The 15,610-nt window shown below is 40.6% G+C and overlaps 1 protein-coding gene across 3 annotated transcripts in view; it reads left to right on the top strand.

The window, feature by feature from the left end:
- Positions 1–15,610, top strand: part of LOC134539320 (casein kinase I) — a 133,213-nt gene that overhangs the window by 74,226 nt on the left and 43,377 nt on the right. For all 3 annotated transcript variants that reach the window (XM_063381239.1, XM_063381240.1, XM_063381241.1), the window contains exon 3: positions 5,443–5,668. In XM_063381239.1, the coding sequence (XP_063237309.1) occupies positions 5,443–5,668 (226 nt within the window). The remainder of the gene's footprint in view (positions 1–5,442; positions 5,669–15,610) is intronic.

Raw genomic sequence — 15,610 nt, forward strand, 5'->3', positions numbered from 1 at the left:
AATGACGAAGACCAATTTGAGAACCAAAATTAAATATTGTAAGATCGGCGGATCACGTTTGTTTATTGTTTGCTTGTTTGTTTACTGGGGTAGCAGGAAATAAATACTATTCATTTTACGCTACTCTTGGGGTCCACGTCGAAAACTTAACCGTAGACGCGTCCTGCTGCCGTCGGGACTCGACTCCGTCCCTTCTTGTCACCGAGCCTGCTCGCCTCCCGGGTGAAGTCCGGGCTGCAATCACCCACAGCCCTGTGGTGAATCATGGAGTAAGACTGTGGCCGCGAAGAAGTGCGGACATCGTCAGGATGCGTGGTGGCACTCTGCTGCAACAGTGCTCTTCCCGGGTGCCCGACGCAAGGGAAAACCAGGATGGTCGGGGTTTTTCCAATTCCTGGTTGAATCAGGGAAATTGGATGAATCGGGGAATTTAGGTAAAATTGTTACACGGAAGTTCAGCTTGTATCGCTTACTCATTAACTGTTTAAATGATTTTTTTTGTTTAGTCTTTGTGTATTGCAACGCTGGTGTGTGGCTAGATCCCGCTTGTGACGGCCCGCGTAGTGCGATATAAAAGGCAATACTTTGTTGTGAATAGTTCCCAGGCTTTTTGTTTCTATGTTAACGTTTGCCACGACAATAGCAGTTCTAGGGAAGTAGCGCAAATATTTATATTATTTGTAGCCTATAGCGATATTGTTTTGGTCAGCAAGAACAAATTTAGGGCTCGATCTCATACGCCCTGATTTTTATTTTATTTTTTTCGTCATTAGTTTTACTTCAGGGCTGTTTCTAGAATTGTAATTCGATGCCTGCGTTTGTTGTTCTGCCACAGATATTTTCAACAGATATTCATTAGTGTAATATCACGGGTGCAAAATGGCGCGCAAGTTTTCGTAATTACCACTTTGAGCGGCTTTTCATATCCCGTGATATTGCACTAGGTGAATATCTGGCAAAACCATTGCAAGGGAGGTATCGAGTTAAAATTTTAGAATTAGCCATGAAATACTGTAATGAATAAACGAAGGAAAAAAAAACTTGGCGTGTGAGACCCGATCCTTAAGACGTGTAGAAGTCAGGGAAAAGTCAAGAGGATTCAGTTTGTGGGCTTTTAATAGACACCCTCATATCTCACGCTTTTAAAAAAAAAATGGCAGCCTGTATTTTCTGTGCGCTGACAGGGAGCCCCGAGAATCCACTTACCAGTGGAACTGTTGGCAAGAAGAAATCTTGCTAGGACGTTAAAGTTAGAATCAACTGTCACTGAAAAAAAAACTATGTTTTAATACCATGTATGGGCTACCTTTGTTCCCAAAGTAATCAAGTTCGGTTCAACATACGCTCTTGACATTTATGTCACGCTTCATTTTGGGAGATTTTTTTTTTGATGGGTGGGGGGATGGGTGGGGGGTGGGGTTCTTTATTATTTTGCATCAAACACCTACAAAGTACATTAATAAATGATGAATTATAACCTTTAAACGACGTTCAAAAAAGTATACGGAATAATGAAAAATAAATCAATTACATACGAAACACCCGTTTAACACAATGTTAAGACTAAGCTAACCTACTACCATTGCGCCATCAGTACGTAAGTCGCCGAGAGCTGCACCAAGCGGACGGATAATGAAGGGAAGTGCTAGACATGTCTAGACCCCGTACAGAATACTAGTGTAGTAGGCTATGCTAAATAGTGCATAGTAATAAACACTATGCACTAAAACAAAAAAAAAAATATTTTTTCCCAATCTGGGTTATGGCAGATTGTTGCATGAATTTTTTCCCTTTAAACTAGTACTACTGGGGAAATTACGTGAATTCAAATTACAGGATTTCAAGTAAATTCCCTGACTTTCCAGAATGTGGACACCCTGTAGTAACAATGGCGCCATGAGCCGAGGCCAAGCACGCAAATACAGAGAACCAGAGCCAAAATTACACGCGGTTAAAAATAGCAGAATATTTACGTAATGGCGTTCTGTTTGAATAGGTATTAATTTTTTTTGTTTTGTAATTCTATTCCAACTATGGAACGGTGGAGGCTGTATTTTCGCCCCCCCCCCCCCCCCCCCCCTCCTTCAGATATATTGCAGTCTTAAAATAGATAGATTGTATTTTTAAAAAGGCAAGGGAAATTTGAAATTTTGACCATGGAATGTCAGGGGAAATTGATCACAGGTTGGTATGGACACACTGTTCCAGCCAATGTTTTTTTGGTCTCAGAATGTCGGTGTGGCAGCGCGAGGTTGTCGAGCCAGGCCAGAACAGCTTGTTGGAGTCCCAGTGGGCCAGGGCCAAGGCCAGCCGAACACAGCGCCGTAGTTATTATTATTTTTTTAAATTATGTGGCCTACAGCTCTACGCCAAACGGCCAATGGTTCAATTGGTTTCAGTGCAATCGTCAATTTCAATCCGAAGGCAATCAAATATCAGCATGTAAATGTCACACCCGGGACTCGAACCCAGGACCCCTCGCACCGTAAGCCGGTGTGTGCATCCGACTACGCTACGGAGGTCGGCTGTCGTTATTATAGTGCGACAACTAGCGCAGACACCAGGCTCAGTGTCCAAGAAGGCTCTTTTGTTTCTTGTGGCTGAGGCCGGGCAAACACTTGAAAATCTTTTTTTTTTTTGTTGGTAACTATACATAGGGCCCAATTTCGCCACAGCTAAGTTCATCTTTGTGTGACTTATTTTCGAATTTAAGTGTAGGCCTACAACTATTTCCGAGCATAACTCGATTTTGATTGATTTCCGTCAAAAACTAATGTACAATTTTTGTTTTAGGGTTATATCCAACGACCTAGAGATATATAGACTGCTAGTGGGAGGCCATCTTTGATTCCAATTGAATTTGACAGAATGGTGGGCAAACAGTGCTTTGTTAGCAGACGACGTACGTTGACAGCAGAAAAGTGGCAGTGTACTAAGTGAATTATGTAATATTACGGGATGAATTATGTTCATTATGTAAAATTACGCGATGAATAACAAACCGACACAAATCATTTAAAAGTAGTGATTATTCCATTGCAGTCGATTAATTTAAATTAATTGTACTTAGTGATGAGATAAATTCCATGTACCGTATAGTATCAAATTACCTACCCGAAATACATATATAATAAGTTCAATAACTGATCTACATATTGGTCACAAACGTTGGGTCGAAGAAGGGTTAGCTATTTTCTAGCGCATTTAATGTCGTACTTACACATCGCACTACAATGAAACTGTATTTAAAATTATATTTCACTCGTTCCATCTTTAAGTATTACCCGCAAAAACTGTAAAATTGCTAAAAACCTACATTTTTAGGGAATTTACTAGCAACTTGCACCTTTCTCCCATAAGAACCAATGCTTTTACAGCTATGTTTTGCCCACCATTCTGTCAAATCAGCTCTCTGTCTCTCTCGCTCAGATTGTAGTTCCCCAGCATGCCGTCGACAGCAGCAATCGGCGCTGAAAGCAGGGTGATAAGCAGTCTATATATCTCCAGGTCGTTGGTTATATCTAACTATACAAGTATAATCGAGAAACGAAAATAATTTAATCTCTTTGTGTTCAAGCGTAAAATCATGTTTTCAAATAAATATATTTCTCATGCTTCGTAGTATTATAAAACGTAGGATTTATAGGAAATATATCCTATTTCAAATGTCCAAGCAGTTTGTACTAGTCTTTGTGAAATGTTTAAAAAAAATTTCAGTTAAGGATATTATTATTGGCAAATTAGTTCCAGACTCGTGTATCGCCTATCACGTGGAAATGGTTAAGTGTAAAATTCAAAACGATTGTATGAAGTGAAAATAGCAGGCATATCAACTCCAGAATAGCTGTGTTATACTTGAAACATATTAAAAGGAGTAAAAATCGCCACATCAACAAGTGTCCAATGGGTGTATTCGAAATGTATCAAACATAAATTTAATGTATTTAATTATAAATCGGCTATAAAATTATTTAATTTATAATATAAATGAATAAAATTACATGTAAAATACATTTTAGTACATATAAAATACATTTAAATAATATTTATATATGACTTGTTTTGTGGAGACATGTTAAACTTTACTTGTTGTGTGACTATTCTTTTTTATGTCTATTTGAAAATATTCACTAAAATCATCATATTCGCAATTATATTTGTTTAGTTTACTTTTTCTTGAAAATCAAAGGTTATTTTTGTGTATTGTGTTTGTCATATGTCAGCTGATACAAAACTTCATGAGATAAAGTTAAACCGCCGAAATCGGGCGAGTAAAGTTAAATTGTAGGTATTTATAAGCGCAGCCTAGAATCTTAATCGTTCGTGGTGAAATTGGACCTTATTGTGTTCTGGAAGAGGGGGCGAGGGTGTTGTTTCGCTCGGAGTGTTCAAGTAACTAGTCGACCAGTGGGTTTGTTACCATCGTGTCTCCAGGTGTCTTTGAATGAACTGATTTATGAACACCAAGACAGTATCTTAGTGGCCCGAGAGTGATAATATTCGAGGTTGCTGTGGAGCTATTACATTATGCGAAGTGTAAGCGCATCCTGCCCCTCCCCCTTTTTTCTCTCTTCATATTATGGAGGTAGTTCTTACTTTCTTTCCATTTCCTTGATAACCAAACCTATTTGCCTTAAAATTTGTCCAAAATCATAGGTTATCTTAACATGTCAAGACAACCAAATTCATCTAGTTCTTCTATTAATTTTGCATGGTCTCCAAATGTTAGTCGGAGACAATGCTTTTTTTATTTTTGATATTTAACTTTAATCATTAAAGCTTTTATTGATTCCATTCTGTAAACATTTGCACACAACAATGACCACTTAATGAGTACACAAATACTCGAATTTATTTCGCTCAGGTCATTATTAGCGAATTCGTAGTCTTGTTTACAATTAATTTTCTTCCCAACTTTTTTGGTCATAATGAATTTTTTTTTCTGTGTTTGAATTGTTTAGTGTATATTTATAGGGTACACGGGTACTCAAAATTACATTCTTTGCTTTTGACCTCAAATGTCGTGTCTGGTTTTTAAAAGTTAAAATGCTTAGTCTGCAAAAGTTGCTATGATTTGTTCTTCAAATGTTGATGTGCTTGTTCTTAAAACGTTGATGTGCTTGTTCTTCAAATGTTGATGTGCTTGTTCTTCAAATGTTGATGTGCTTGTTCTTCAAATGTTGATGTGCTTGTTCTTTAAACGTTGATGGGATTGTTCTTCAAACGTAGATGGGCTTGTTCTTCAAACGTAGATGGGCTTGTTCTTCAAACGTTGATGGGCTTGTTCTTCAAACGTTGATGGGCTTGTTCTTCAAATTTTGATGTGCTTGGTTATTCAAAGGGTAATATGCTTGGTTATTCAAAGGGTAATATGCTTGTTTTAAAACCATAAAATAATGTTCCGTGGCAGTGAGCGTGACGAGGCTGTCTCTCGTGTCGCAGGTGGTACGGCCAGGAGCGCGAGTACAACGTGCTGGTGATGGACCTCCTCGGGCCCTCCCTCGAGGACCTCTTCAACTTCTGCTCGCGTCGCTTCACCATCAAGACGGTGCTGATGCTCGCCGACCAGATGATCGGCCGCATCGAGTACGTGCACTGCAAGAGCTTCATCCACCGAGACATCAAGCCCGACAACTTCCTTATGGGCATCGGCAGGCACTGCAACAAGGTACTTGCAGCATCCAGCTCTCACGCACTTGCTCCATTCTCATCTAGTCACCCCTCCATGTCCATCCTTCATTAGAGAGTGCATCGATTACATGCACTTCCCGCATCTGGGTTCGGCTTTCCTGATTTCTGTATTTGTGGTTTCCAAAACCACACAGACTCTGCGTCCATGTAGAGCATATACGCCACAGATCCATGGTATGTTGGCAGAATATTGGTTTCAAAGCAGCAGTGTCATGTTGTGATGCTGGTTATGCAAAATATGCGCTTAAGCGGTCGATGTAACTTTGCACAATGTAAGTAGCAGAAGATATATTTCGTTTGTCGTTTTCTTACACATACAGCAATATGTCGCTGTAAACATGTACGTTTGCATGTAGAAAACAAAACATTATTTCCCTCCCCCTTGTGTAACCCTGATACTTTGTTTATAAACGTGTACATGCCATGTGTTTGTAGTTATCGTAGAATTTGGCCACAAATATTTGCTACGGCGCACCCTAACCTGCTCTATACCTGCATATTCACTCTACGACCACAGCCAATATCGTCCCTTTAGGCTCCTGTTTCATGTCAACGAGACTTAAAGTCGAAGTAAAATTAAAAAAAAATGTAATAAGTATTAAATGTGCCTGTCATAAGTCTTGGAGAATGTCGCACTGATCGTTTAAGCCTTATTCTGTAGGCACGTCCTTGAAGCAGGAATTCCTGTGGTTTGTCGACTGGTTTCATTGGCAGCGGTAAAAGTGGTTTACAACGAAACCAGCTCCTGCGCATACATTCGTCTTTGTGTGCATTTGATGCATTCGTTGTTTCCGGGTTATATGTATGGATATGTCACATCTGAGATTTTTTTTTCTCGCAACTATGAAGATGTGTGTTGCCTAGCTGTCTTTGCAATTTTCACTCGCAAATTTTAGGTGTGTGGTGGTTTTCCAAAACCCGGATTCCAATACATCACAACGTTTGTATCCCACGCAATTACGTATGTTTTCACACACAAATTTTGAAAACAGTTTTACAATAATAGCTAGACGACTGTTTGGGAATATTGTATCATAATGTTAGCTGAAACTGTGATGGCATGTACCCAATACGTCTAACTGTTTGACTCGCTCTCTGCTCTGATATTACATCAAGGAGGAGTTGTGATACACCACCCATAGGCGTGCGCACGGTAGGTGCCACAGGTGCCTTGGCACCACCATTAGGGTTAACGTTATTTTGTTTTTTACAAGCAGAAATAATACATACTTACAAAAATCCGTATTATTTCCAAAAAAAAATGTTTTCTAATTGTGTCGAGTTACAGATATGTGCTCATAACACTATCAGTATATCAATTACTAATCAAACCAACTATACACACGGAAACAAGCCAGTTGCAATTACTTGTGTTGTACACGCTGGCCGCGGCTACGAAACTTCTGAAATGTAAATACTTCTCATAGTTCTCCTCGAATTACATAGAATGCGCGCTCGTCCACTGTTCACTCCACTCGGCAGGCGCACGGAATAATAGCCGCCGTCCGCCAGGGTTTATTTAAAAAGAGAGAGAGAGTTTAGTTAGTTAAAAGGATAGGCTTACTCAATGACTTATATGCAGTCGCCGAAAAAACATTTTTGTTGTATTCCAAAAGTTAAAACTTTTGCCCACTCTTATTTGTGTATTTTTATTATTTAATATTTTACATATTTAAGGTATGTTACAAAAAATCCCTTGATTTGTTGATTTTAAAACTTAACATTTGAGAATGTTTTTTCTAGCATTTATTTGGCGTCTTCAGAAAACATGTAAGTACAGTTTTTCAAAGCCACCAGCATGAATTCCGTGCAAACAATTTGTGCAATTGCAATTTACTTTATGGCTCAACAAAGCTTAAAACAGTAAATAGTGTACTGTTATCTTATGCTAGGAAAGGAAATAACACAGATCAGTAGTACTTCACTAGGCCGTTCAGCCATCTTGTTTATTTACTGGCTTTCCCGCCTTTACATCCTTCCTCTCAAGCAGTCCCTTATATGACACAATACTCTTTACAATTAACCTGATACATATTAACCTGATACATTACTTAGCTTTAACCTGATACATTACTTAGCTGTCCAGACTGTTCTCTCCTTTCCAATGAAAATTACTCAACCAACTGGGTGGCTTCCTCTGTCTTTTTGATGTCCTTGCATCCGTCTCCCTTAACTCTATCCCTCCAGAATTATCCTCTATTAACCCCCTTGCATGATTCTGTGAATTTCTGGGTGGCCCATATTTCTCACCCTGTAGCCCCTGCAAGTCCTCCTCCCCAAATCCTCTAAACTCCTCTTCTCCTTCCCTTTCGTCCCTCCTGCTGGATTTATCTTGCTCTTGTACTACGTCCCTATGATTTTCCTTGAACTCTATGTTCGACCCCCCTTCTCGTCCCTCTTGCTCTTGTACTACTTCCCTATGATTTTCCTTGAACTCTATGTTCGGCCCCTGATTTTCCTTGAACTCTATGTTCGACCCCCCTTCTCGTCCCTTCTCTGCCTGTGTAATTTTCCCTGGGAATGGTGCTGGCACTAAAAACCTTCTGTTTCGCCTATACTTTCGCTGGCCTAATTTCACTATGTAAGACCTGGGTTCCTGCCCCACTGCTTCAATTTCCCCATACTCTCTGCGATCCGAAACCCAAACTCTCTCTCCTACTACTAGGTCCGGTAATTTTCTAGCCTTGTGCCTGTGGTTATAACTGTCCGCCTGTTGGATTTGTCTCTGTTTTTCCTTCTGTACCACCTGCTCATGGTTGATCTGCCTAGATAGCTTAGATGGCATCATCGGAAGGGTAGATCGCAAGCGCCATCCCATGAGTAATTCGCCTGGGCTGAATCCATTAGCTAACGGCGTTGTACGGTACGCCAACAGTGCCAAAGTAAGATCCTCATTCTTCTTTATTAATTGCTTGGCCACTTTCACCGCCGACTCCACTTCCCCCTTAGACTGGTGATAGTGTGGAGATGATGTGATGATACTAAAGTTATATGAGGAGCTGAATTTTCTGAATTTCTCTGAGAGAAACTGTGATCCACTGTCCGCTCTAACGACGTTCGGGATACCAAACCTTGCAAAGACTTCCGCGAGACTCTTGATGACCAATTCATCCCCCAATGAAGACATAGGTATGATTTCAAAGTAACGCGAGTAGTAGTCAGTAACTATCATGTACCATCGCTGCTGCTTAAAGAAGTCAATCCCCACTTTCTCCCATGCCCTGGATGGAAACTGCTCCTGCAATAATGGTTCCCTTTGGTTCACCCTTTCCTCTATGCATCTAGGGCAACTTCTTATCAGTTCCTCTAGCTGCGTGGACAATCCTATCCACCACACCGACATTTTGGCCCTTTCCCGACATTTTGTTATTCCCTGATGTCCTGCATGTATGAATTGTAAACATTTCTGCTGAAGAGGGAGTGGTATAACCAGACGGGTACCTTTCACTAATAACTCCTCTTCTACTGTAATCTCGTGCCTGAACTGATAATATGACCCCATTTCTTCCGATACTTCCCTCTTCTCCGGCCATCCTGTCTCAGCATATTGCCGTAGTTTTCTACAGGTGGGATCCCGTCCCTGTTCTTGTCTGATAACCTGCAAAAATTCGTCCTTTACCGGACACACCTCTATCATGTACCTTACAAAAGCCTCTACCTCCTGTGTCAGTTCTTGCTCATGTTCCCTCTGGGATGAATTCCCCGGATTACGGGATAAGGAGTCAGCTACCACTAAATTTTTTCCTGGCACATACTGGACTGTGTAGTCATACCGCATTAAGCGGATCCGAAAACGCTGCAATCTAAGTGACAACTCATCTAAGGGTTTCGTATGCAAGATTTGTAATAACGGCTTGTGCTCAGTTTCCAAAATAATGGGTATGCCTGTCAGGTACTGCCTGAACTTTTCTGCCCCCCAAGTCAATGCTAGAGCCTCCTTTTCTATCTGCGAGTACCGTTTTTCTGTTGCTGTGAGTGTATGCGAACCATACGCTATAACCTGGCGTAAATCTCCCGATTGCTGAAGAACACAGCACCCCAGCCCAAAAGAGCTGGCATCTGCGCTCAAGATGATCTGCATATTGGGATTAAAAAAGGCCAAGGTGGGTGCATTGGAAAGCATTTGCTTGATTTTGCTAAATGACTTTTTCTGGGCTTCTTCCCACACAAAATCCACATCTTTTTTTAGAAGTACGAACAATGGCTCTAACACCTGCGATTTGTTTGAAAGAAACTGCGCTGAAAAATTTACTAGCCCTAAAAACTGCTGAATTTCGTTCTTTGTAGTAGGTTGAGGGAAGTTACTTATACCCTCAACTCTTTCAGAGTCTATTTGAATACCCTCCGCCGACAACGAAAATCCTAAATACTTTACCTTAGTGACCCCGAAATAACTCTTGCTGGTATTTAGCGTGATTCCTTCTGTCTCCAGCCTCCCCAAAACCTGTCTCAAAATGTTATCGTGTTCCGTTATAGTTGCCGCGAATACCAATATGTCATCCATGTGAAAGACCACCCCAGCTATACCCTCTAACACCTGAGCAATTTTTAGAGAAAAGTTTTCCGGTGCCCGAATGGGAGCCTCTTGAACATATACCTTCCGAATGGCGTGATGAAAGTTGTTAAAGGCTGACTTTCTTTGTCTAGCGCCATTTGGTAGAACCCGGAGTTGCAATCAATTTTTGAGAAAAACCTTGCCCCTTTGAGTTGTGCTAGCTTGATTTCTACCCCTGTTATTGGAAAATGAGGACGACTGACATATTTATTTAATTCTGAATAATCACCACAAATGCGCACTGAGTCACCCTTGGGAACAACCACAATAGGAGCCACCCAATCAGTTGGCTCAGTTACTTGTTCTATGATGTCTAATTTAATCAGTCTGTCCAGCTCCTTTTTGAGTTTATCAAATAGGGGCAAAGCCACCACCCTTGGTAGTGACTGTACAAAAGGTTGAGCATTCTTTTTACTGCTAACTTCACTTCCCCCTTCATTTTCCCTAGTCCCTTGATCACTCCTGGAAACTCACTAGACACCTGTACTTCAGTGTATACTGCTTTATCGGGTGCCGATATTTGTGATAACATGCATTGCTCACCCGTGAACTGAACAATTTCAAGACTTATCAAAGACCTTCTTCCTAAGATAGGTGTTTTTAACCCCTCTATTACGTAAACCTCTGACATACATTTTTTACTGCTACATTGTAGTTCCAGAACCAACCACCCCAGAACCGACAACATACTGCCATCCGGTCCTGAAAGAGTTTTCGTGCACTGTTTCAACCGTTTTCTGAACTCTTCTGGAACTGTTTCTGGAGGAACACAGGTTATGTCTGCCCCCGTGTCAATTAGGAATTTACTGTGGACTCAAAATTAGTGATGCTAACCGAGGCAGTCCACTTGTTGGTGCCCCCAGACCCAAGTACTAAACTACCCAAGAAACATTCTTTCTCCATTTCCGGTACTGTGCCTGTTTCTGACACCAGACGCACTTGAGAACTGCCACCTGGCTTGCTTGCTTTACATACCACCGCCCAGTGACCGCCTTTATCACACTTAAAGCACTTGACATTTCTTGCTGGACACTTAGAACGCTCGTGGTCTTTCAAACCGCAAAACTGGCACTGACCTGAGGGCCGGATCTCACCCCTGGCTGTTGACTGATGCTTAAAGAAAATGGGCTGTTGATGTCTATTGTCCTCTTGGCGATGTCTATTGTCCACTTGAACTCGGTGAACCTCCCCACGACGATTCTGCTGTTCCTTGTATAACACCGCAGAATGGCTACTCTGCAGTTCCGCTTGCTTTGCTGCTAGAATCGCTTGCTCCAGTGTTAAATCTAGCCTCAGCTGTAACTGCTCACTTGTTTTGGTATCCGCCATACCCACGACTATTCTGTCCCTTATTAATTCTGGTTTCAACTGGCCATAGTTACAATTGTCTGCCAACTTGTGTAATGCGGTGATGAAATCTGCTACTGTCTCTCCTGGCATTTGTGACCTCGAATTGAACTGAAAACGCTCAAAGATAATGTTTCTCCTGGGATTAAAATACATTTTAAATGCCTTCAACACCTGATCATATGTTGTAGGTTGAGGTTGGAACTGCGCCCATATTTCCTCTGCTCGGTCACCAATGATGTAAAGCAACAGATCAATTTTTTCGTCATCCTTTTTTTGACTATGGCCTGCCACCGACATGTATCTAGAAAATCTTCTCTCCCAAGCTTCCCACACCGCAGGCACTGCAAAATCCAACGCTGGGGGTGGATGGAGGTTAGGCGTTCGCCCAGCCTGCTGGTCTCCCCCTTCTCTTTCCATTCTTTAAGTGTTCTCCACGATTCTGGTTGCTACAACGACGTGTTCCTTACTCGTCTTTAGGGCCGAAGAACTACCGCTGCCACCATGTACTGTTATCTTATGCTAGGAAAGGAAATAACACAGATCAGTAGTACTTCACTAGGCCGTTCAGCCATCTTGTTTATTTACTGGCTTTCCTGCCTTTACAAATAGTTTAGTAGTTTTCCTGGTGATTATAATGTTCAAAGCCATAATTTGTCATAAAAAATGTTAAAATTTTTACATCTGTGTATTTAATGTTTTTGTTCAGAAACACCTTAAATAGCACCATTTTGCGCTTTCAAATCCAAATTTTTCCGGGGGAGGACCCCCAGACCCCCCGCTTTAGGCTCGGGGTCCTTGAATGACAGGGCTGTTGTGTAATCTGGCACCACCAATACTGAAGTCCTGCGCACGCCTATGACACCACCCATCGTCAAACGCAGTACTAGAGGCGATTACATTGGACAAATATATTAGCAGGGTTTCCAGAATCAAAAGAAAAAGGGAAAACCTGGAATAGTCATCGTAGAAAATCAAAGAATAGTCAGGCAAATATATTAGTCCAGGGTATTTAAATAAAGGTCATATTGTATTGCTAACTTCTAGACTGTGCCATGCATATTGTATTCTCGTTATGTCTTTTGTTACAGTGCTGGTGTGCTAAGTATTTTTTTAGCAGAGTTTTATTTTATGGTATATGAGGCTGTATCCCACCTGTGGCGTTGTTTCTGAGTGTGATATAAGGAACTAACTCCACTTCGTGCATAATTCCCTGGCTGTTTTTAACTGTGTGAACGATTTTGTCACGACATTGAAGAATCTGTTGGTGTGCAGTGACTATGACAAGTTCTTACGAAGATGTGCAGAAGTGCATATTGTTGGTTTTATATGGTCAGCGAAAAATGGTGAAAAGACCTGGAAAAGTCAGGGAATTCTGTTTGTTGGTTTTCCTGGACATCCTGATTAAGTACTCATGTACTAGCTTACTCGAAACTCTCATCGCTTCAACGGAGCTCGCTTGCAATTTGCATTGTGTTTGTCCGTTGATGTCTATAAACCTGTTGGACGGATTTGGTAACACACCTCACGCGACACCTTGATTGTAAGCGAACAAACAAGTTTTAATCGGCCTGTGTATTGGCCACTTGGCCGAGTAGGAGAATCACACACTCACGCACGAACCTTTCTCGCCGACGAGTAGCTAGTGAGGTCGCCCGACGTAATCGCCCCATTAAGTTGGCCACCTGGCTAGGCCGCCAAATAGCGTGCAGAGCGCCATTTACAAACCGCTCAAAGATTTCTGGAAAGTATCTTGATTTCGAGAAAGCATTCAAGAGCCACTGAACTTGTCTCTTCAAGTATCATTTCGTGACTTCGTCTTTGTGAATTTTTTGGACAGTGAAAAAGGCTAAAACATGTTTTTTCACAGACGTTTCCACTTTTGTAAACGTGCGAGAGTTAATTTTCCTTCTCTCGCTCATTCTTGAAGTGAGAGAGAAAAATATAATTATATGGAAATAAAACAATTTGTTGACAAAAACTGTTTTATCCAATGTGGCTTCTTTGTTATGTCTTCTCAGAAGTAAAAATTGAATATGAGATGCCCTTAATGAAATACAAGAAAATGTATTTCCTAAATGCTCTTTCCAAATTTACCTTTACAAAATACAATGTTTCATATAAATTTAAAAAAAAATTTCATTGCATTATAAAGTTGTGTCTAAAACTTTTGTGCTCTCTGGCGTGTGTCTGGCAACAGAGCACACCGAAACATAGACCGCGCTAATGGCATAAATCGTGCATCAGAAAGAGAAACTGCACCTGCAGACACGCTGTAGTTGGCAGCAGTGGCAGGACTCGAGGAAATCATTTCGCTGCGTATTGAGACACCGGTTGGTTTTCTTGCAAGCGAAATCATAAAACGGGGGTTTTTTTTTTTTTTTTTGCAGTAGCTGCCATGTCGTAGTATTTGCCGTGTCTGGAGCTACGAACCATACCACGCAAGTTGAGGGTCGATCCTGTTTGTTGTCAGTTCGACTAGTGAGGGGAATCGATATACATATTTTAAAACACCGTGGGAGTGGTCTGCGAAATCCAACTAGATGACAGTACCTATCGTTCATGACTCACTATCTAAACGCCAGAAAAATGTTCATTTCTGATTAATTTTTTACCTTTTGCTTTTTAATTACGAGCGGTTTTTTTTTAAGTACCGTTTTGAAACTCGACCGCTGCAGCGCTGCGGTCGGCATTCCGCGCATGCTGACTGTACGTACACCTGTTGGCAAGCCACAGAAGCCATTACGGAAACTTTTGAACGTGTGTACTTTTATTTGTGAGTATTTAAAATGCCTCCGCCGATTGAGAATCCTGCCGACTGTGAAATACGCGCTGTGATTCGTTTTCTTTGTGCTAAAGTCAGATCATATTAGTGAAATGTATGGAGAAAACATTATTACCTATGGAATGGTACGAAAACGTGTTTGACCTCATAAAGATGGCCGCACGAATGTTCATTATGTGGAACGAAGTGGGCGACATTGTCATTACTGAAGATTTGTTGCAGAAAGTTGACGAACAAGTGATAGAGAACAGGCGTTTTACGATTTCGCCACCTGATGTGCTGCAGTGGTCTTTAAATCAGGCGGCAGACTTCTATGAGGATGGGATTGAAAAGCTGATTGTACAATATTTTAAGTGCCATAATATTGGTGGAAATATTGTAGAAAAGTAGATTGAGGTACAGGCTTTCATGTAAATATATAATTAAGAAAAGTATACTTTTTTATTTCAAAACAGCACTTACTTAAAAACACGCCTCGTATTTACATTTCTAATTTGTTTGTATATATTATCTTAAAAACTTCTCTGGATTTGCGTTCATCCTATAGTGGAGCGGTTATTTCTGGAGTTTGGTGTGACGAATGTCAAAGTATGCGATATTTCTATTCTGTAACCGCCTGTATGCCTGGAATTGTCTGTCTTTGCCTCATTGTCAAGTCACGTGTGTTGGAAATGCTAGTAAAATCAAGTTTATAAGACACAAAAAAAATTGTGTTGGTTTTGAATGTTCTTCACATCATAGGACACTGTTTTTCCGTGCTTTTTGTAAATTGTATTCGTTGATTATTTTTCCCTCGAGGCCCCGAGATATGGGGGGGGGGGGGGGGGCTTGTTTTGGAGGTAATGTTATCAAAGAAAACTTTTGCTCTTTCTAAATTTCAGATTTCTAACATAAAAAACGAAATTAAAATTTCACAAAGCTGCTTAGTGATTCCGGTATTGGTGTTGCATTACTTATTTCAAGTTACTGTTCAATATTATTGTGTCCTATTCATTCAGTCTACATATGAACTTTATTTTATTTTTAGGCAGTTGCTTCAATTGTGTGCATTACACCAGTCAAATTTGCTAATAAATCGAAAGACTCCATATAGATTATAACTGATAAATCATTTAAAGAGTTTTAAGAATTTATACATTTTCCCAATTTGTAAGATTGTGAAAATATTTTTTTCCATGATTGATTTAAAACTGTATTCAAAGGGAGGTTTTTTTTTTATAAATATTTTGGAT

The sequence above is a fragment of the Bacillus rossius genome, chromosome 15 (genome assembly GCF_032445375.1).
Source record: "Bacillus rossius redtenbacheri isolate Brsri chromosome 15, Brsri_v3, whole genome shotgun sequence".
Classification (NCBI taxonomy): Eukaryota; Metazoa; Arthropoda; class Insecta; order Phasmatodea; family Bacillidae; genus Bacillus; species Bacillus rossius.